The 6,000-nt window shown below is 48.0% G+C and overlaps 1 protein-coding gene across 2 annotated transcripts in view; it reads right to left on the reverse strand.

Moving 5' to 3' along the window:
* The window catches only part of Tub (TUB bipartite transcription factor), an 81,142-nt gene extending 75,757 nt beyond the window's left edge, over positions 1-5,385 (reverse strand). Inside the window, exon 1 of one of the 2 annotated variants that reach the window (XM_005075702.4) lies at positions 5,126-5,385. In XM_005075702.4, coding sequence (XP_005075759.1) covers positions 5,126-5,181 — 56 coding nt within the window. In that variant the 5' untranslated portion in view covers positions 5,182-5,385. The remainder of the gene's footprint in view (positions 1-5,125) is intronic. The other variant, XM_013117536.3, reaches the window with a different exon arrangement.
* Positions 5,386-6,000: the final 615 nt, after the last annotated feature.

Below are 6,000 nucleotides of genomic sequence, written 5' to 3' on the forward strand. Positions count from 1 at the left end.
TTTTTACTGTGGTTTTGGTCTCTTGCTCTTTGGAGGCCTGTCGGCCTCTGAACTGTGGTCCAAACAGGAAAAGGATGGCACGGCTTAGGGCTGAGGATTGGGTCTAGCTTTTTTCACTATTAGTTAGGCAACGAGTCCTTAACATTTAGGGATAACCCGAAAAAGAAAAAAAATGACAAAATGGATCTCATCACAAAAATTTCTGCTTTAGAAAATACATAAGAGGATAGAAAGGAAGCAAGGTGACTGAGAGACAGCACAGCCAACTACACAGCCAAGGAAGGACAGCAATCCTGAGGCATGGCGGCACATGTTTGTGGGGATCGGGAGGTGGAGGCCAGCCTGAGCTACACAGAGCTTGAGGTCAGATGGGCTCCTGTGTGAACACACACACACACACACAGAGAGAGAGAGAGAGAGAGAGAGAGAGAGAGAGAGAGAGAGAGACAGACAGACAGACAGACAGACAGACAGACAGACAGACAGGATACACATAGCCAAAATATCAAAAGAACTCATAAATTCTAACAAGGCAGTATCTGGTTTGAAGACAAGGAAAACACTTAAACATATACTTCCTCCCAAAGACATACAGATGGCAGATAAGTACATGAAAACTTGCTTAACATCAATAGTCACCAGGGAAATGCAAAATAAAATCACAAGGACATACCACTACATATCTATTGGAATGCTTCAAGTTAAAAAGTTTGCTCATATAGGCTTGTTTCAATGATGTGGGGCAACTGGGAGTTCCAACCAGTGCTCTTGAAAATGTTCAATGGTTCTCCAACTTTGGAAAAGTTAAATATACAATGACCATATAATACAGACATTCCTCTGCTAAATGTTTGTCCACCACCAAGAACACACTCATACACAGACTTGTACCTGATAGTAACAAATTTGTGTTTGTATATAGACTGTTCTGTTTCTTTGTAATAGCCCCAAACGAAGGACAACCCAAACGGCCGCCAGTGGGTGACTAGATAACTGCAGTATATCCATATAATGGGAACTTTCTCAGCAGTAAAGAGATATGATTTACTGACTTGGGCAACAAGGAAGAATGTCAAATGGCCTGGTGTGAAAGGCGTAGGTGTGAGGGCATACACTGAGTGATGCCATTTGTTTAAAGTTCTAATACATACAAACAAGTTGAAACAGTTCTCTGAGGCTGGCTCAAGATACAAATAAACTGGAGGAGGAACAGGAAAGAACTGTTACAAACTGTTACAGAGATGAACAAGGACGCTGGGATTGCCTTGCCCTGCAACACTCTAGCGGCATTCTGATTTTACAGCCTTTCAGTGCTGCTCCCCCTAGAGGACACTCTCCCCCATTTCCCACAGGGTTCATTCTCTTGTTCTTTGCATCAGGTTGGCTTCCCCACCTTGTCCACATTGCATGGTGGAACATTTCCCTCCCCCACCTGCCCCAGCAGCCAGCCTCTGTCCTCCTTACTATCCTTCTCTGAACTTCCACGAGTTGCTGGGCATGAACCTTTTTGGGCGTCTTTGTCCTTGTCTCTCCCATTCCCACTAGTCAGCAAGAATCATGAGACCAGAGCTCTGATTTGTTTCCTTCGGTATCTCCAGTGTCTAGAACACTGGGTGCCACTAGTGCTAAAAATTATTTAATGAATGGACTCTTTAAGAGACTGATACTACTATCTTTTTTTTTTTTGTCAGTGGGGGTTAAACCACAGATGACCAGTAATTGTCAGAGCTGGGTTTTTAAGCCAGATCATGTTGACTATAAGAAACCAGAAAGTTCTGTGTCACTTTGGCTCATAGATTACTGTTGAAGAAAGCACTCAATGTGACCTGGGAGAACAGAAAACAATTCATTTCTCTGTAGACAGCTTGGCAATAGCCAGAGTCTATAACTAGCAACCCTTCCTCAAGGTGTTTGTGCTAATCATATCATCAGACATGAGACATGAGGGAAAGTTCTACACAAACATGGATGGTTATTATAGAATTGCTTATAATAGCAGAAATAAAAATAAAAAGGAAACAATAACAAAAATCCCCAAAATGGAGCAGCTGGAATTGATTAGAATTGACTTGAAATCAGAGAGTGACTGAGAAATGACTTGAAATCAGAGAGCGACTGGAGACCATGACTGGTGTGATCAGTTTTTCTAGAGGAGATGAGGCCATAAGTCTGGGGATGGGGACCAGGGTTACCTAGAAAGGGGTTCACAGTGTGGTCTGGTGACAAGGGACAGCAGTCACAGCTGAGGAGGCTGAGGCATGAGAACTGACAAATGTGAGGTCTACATAGTGAGATCAAGAGCAGCCCTGTGAGAGCCTGACTCAGAGTAAACGTAAAGGAAGGCCTGGAGGTCTTCATAGCTCAGTGGCTCAGCACTTGCCTGGCACATGTGGGGCCCAGGGTTCTTGCACTATCACAAACAAATGTGTGAGAACGTCTTGAGCATGATGAAGTTTGAAGAGCCGTTACCGATAATGGAAGTGAAGCTAACCATGGAGATGTAAAAGAGACTGACAGATGATGTAGGCGCCCCACCTGAGAACCCTTTTGTCACAATATGAACAAGCCCAAGCAAGCATGTCGAGAAAGAACCACAGCTTTTCTGGCTTTCCCAGACCAGGTACCAGTTGAGAAACAGGCCTGGCCCAGAAAAGCTGAGCCTGAGCCACACCATAAGAACTGTCCAATAAGTACAGCTTACTTGTGGTGGAGGTCAGGGTAAGACAGTTGAATCACAGAATTCCCATCTCCCGTTTTCTGAGGGTCATATGCACCACAGGTTAGCCTGAAACTTGTTCTGCATGATCATGAACTCTTGATCCTCCCACCTCCCGAGTGCCAGAATTACAGGTGTGGGCTACCATGCTTGGTTTATGCACTTCGAGGGATTGAACCCAGGACCTCCTACACGCTGGGCAAACATTCTAACAACTGAGCTACATCCTTAGCCCAGAGTTTAACTTTTAATATCTGTGTACCTTGTACACGTTTGTAATATTTTAACAGCTTTTTTGAGATTGTGTGATTCTGTTGCATTTAATATTTGTGTTTTAAAAACCAAAGCAGAGGTTGCTATGGACCAGTGGCTCCAGAGAACAGTCCAACCAGTAGTTGCACACCTGGGAACTTTTACACAGACGAAGTCCAGCACCGTGGTGCCCTTATTTAGTTCATTTGGATGTAGGCCAGGGATTTTATTTTCTTTACAAAAGTTCCAAGATATCAAGGGTGTCAGGATGACAAGAAAAGACTCCTGGGGACAGGACCCCAGAAATATTTTCATTTCACAGCCTAAAAAGGAGAACAATGGTTTTCTACTCAGCTCTGAAAAATCAGGGTTCCCAAAGACAATCACAACATTAATGAAAGAGCAGTGGCAGGGATTACTGTGTCACACAGTTTGCTCTGCCCTTGACATCTAGCAACTCACTTAGTATTGCCAACACAGCTCCATTTTACAAATGAGGAAACTGAGGCCCTGGAAAGGGCAAGTTCTTTGAGATTAGCTAGCTGGAGTCATGATTTGAATCCAGGCTAAGTCCAGAGTCTTTGGTTTGTTTCTTTAGGGACAAAAAACAAAATAAAAAAAAAACAAGCCCTAGTTACTATTAAAAATTGGTCTAATTTTAAACTTTTCTCCTATATTTTCGTTAGTCATTTGGCACATACTACTGGCTTGTCATTACCTGACTGTAGACAGTGGAGCTCATTTGAAGCACGTATCTCCATATCCCCAGGGCTCAGCCTATAGTTTGTACTCCATGTATGTTTGCTCATTAAATATATAAATGTGTGATTTGTGATTGCAACACAAGCTGGTAGGTTTTCTTCCTTTGAGTTTAATACACAAGCCGTTTTGAGTTTTCTCCAGACAGAGCACTGCTGTTCAGAAGGGCAGTTTCACTGGAATTGAGAGGCAGGGGCGTGAGCAGATTGCTAGGGCTGTGCTGAAGAGGGGGAATCAGTTGATTCAAAGGGTATCGCCCCAGAAGAGGCCTTGGATGCAAAGAAAGGGATGATGCATTGGATGCAACCATCAAGGAGAGAGAGTGGTCAACCCTGCAGGTCTGCTGGCTAAGCGGAGACAGATAGGATCGCCTGGGAGAGTGAGGAGAGTGGGAGAGTGAGGGTCCTCGGGGAATTAGCCTTGGGAAGGAGGGACACCTGTTCCTCCGAATCTTACAAACAAGTACTATCAGAGATGCAATCAGTGTTTCTCAGAGGGAAGGGAAGCAGGCAGAAGGAAGAGCCAGGGGGCGGGAAGATCAGTTAATGAAGTTTCTTCAGCCTTCACTGCTGAAAGCCAGAAATCGGAAAATTCACTCCAGGATTCTGGAAACCACACAGGGTTGAGAACTTAAAAAACGAAGAAAACATCAACAAAACTATTATCCGCATGTTTTCCATTTTAAATGGGGGATGGGGCCATTTAACACGCAAAAAGAGGAAAAATGGTAGAACGGATATAGTCTCTGAATAATCTACTCTGCTTTACCACTAACTCATTTTGCTGTCCTTATTTTTCTCATTTTGCCAGGAAGCATGATTCTTTCCTCCAGGACCAGTGCGTGGGAAACGCAGATCAAAGCCGCCCACGCTGGCAACCGCTTGCCATCACCGCCCGGTGAACAGGAAGCCTGACACCGCTGGAGCCCAGAGCCGCTCCTGCGCGCCCCGACACCCAGCCCAGGGCTGAGATCCCGCCAGCCAGGTGGAGCAGGCACCAACTCCCAGGTGCAAGTCTGCCAGTCCACTCCGGGACAAATCGGGTCCCCCACCGAGGGTCGGCAGTGCGAGGCAGGCGCGGCCTTTCCGGGGTTCCAGCGCCCACCCGCACCGCGCGGGGACAGCCCGAGGATCTCGGTGCCCGCGCACGCTCCTCCCAACGCTCTGGCCCACAGATGTGAGGATGCCCGCGCCTGAGCTCCGACTCTGGATATCCGAGGCTATGGGTACACTGGGTCCCGGATGCTTGCGGATGCGGGTGCGGGAATTCATGCTCGTAGCCCTGGGCGCTCACGCCCGCATCAGCCTCGAGCACGCGCGTCAGCGGCGCCCACGCGGGACCACTCGGAGGGACCGGGAGGAGCTCATTTCCCCCCCCCCAACCCCCTGCGCGCCCTACCTGTCATAGCTCCAGCGACTGTAGGACAGGGTGCGGTGGCTGCTCACTCCTTCCATCGCCGTCCTGGACTGGGCTTGAGGTTCCACCGTCAGCGGCGGCTGCGCGGGGCTCGGTCCTCTCACTCGAGGCGGGCCGGGTTAGGGCGCGGGCGGAGGACTGTACCATTCGCCCCCCGGGGGTGACCCCCCCTCTGTCTCCACCAATGGCGAGAGCGCGCGGGCTGCGGAGACCTGGACCCGAGGGGTCCCCTCCCCTGCGCGCCTGTCCCTCGGGGGCGCGGCTGCGGCAACTCGGCTGCTTATTTATTTATTTCCGATGTGTGCTCCACGTTGCCGTGGCAACCGCTCCATCTTTTCCGGCGTCAGTAAAACACCGCTGCTTTCAAACCTTGCCGGGACCGAGATGGCTGAGAGGTTGCGCTTTCTGCTTGCGTGGGGGCAGAGGGGGGAATCCCGGATGCTCTCTCCCTATTCCGGTCCCTTCTGCTGAGATGTTCCCACCTTACCAGCACAGTAGTGATATTTCATTCTCCACAGGGAGATTTCCTTGTATCCTGAGTTCTCCCGGCCCTCGCCTTCCCAGAAGGAAACATTCTTGCAGCAATGTTACTCTTCAATTCACAATGTTTCTTCCTTTGCTTACAGGACCCCTGGCCCACAATCTAGCATATTGTAGCTCTCTTGTGGTTCTCAGAGCCAAAGAACCAAGCTCTGTAAGCATTCCTATTTCTAGGCCATCTCGTCCTGTTTATGTCCTTTTGTGCTATTTCTTCATTACTACCACAAAACGTTTGGAAAATATTCAGCTGTCTTGGTTCAATGGGACAGGTTCAAACCAAGTTCATACAGCTCGTCCTTCTCAACAAGGAGAGTATC

This window comes from Mesocricetus auratus, unplaced genomic scaffold (genome assembly GCF_017639785.1).
Source record: "Mesocricetus auratus isolate SY011 unplaced genomic scaffold, BCM_Maur_2.0 Super-Scaffold_4256, whole genome shotgun sequence".
NCBI classification, from domain to species: Eukaryota; Metazoa; Chordata; class Mammalia; order Rodentia; family Cricetidae; genus Mesocricetus; species Mesocricetus auratus.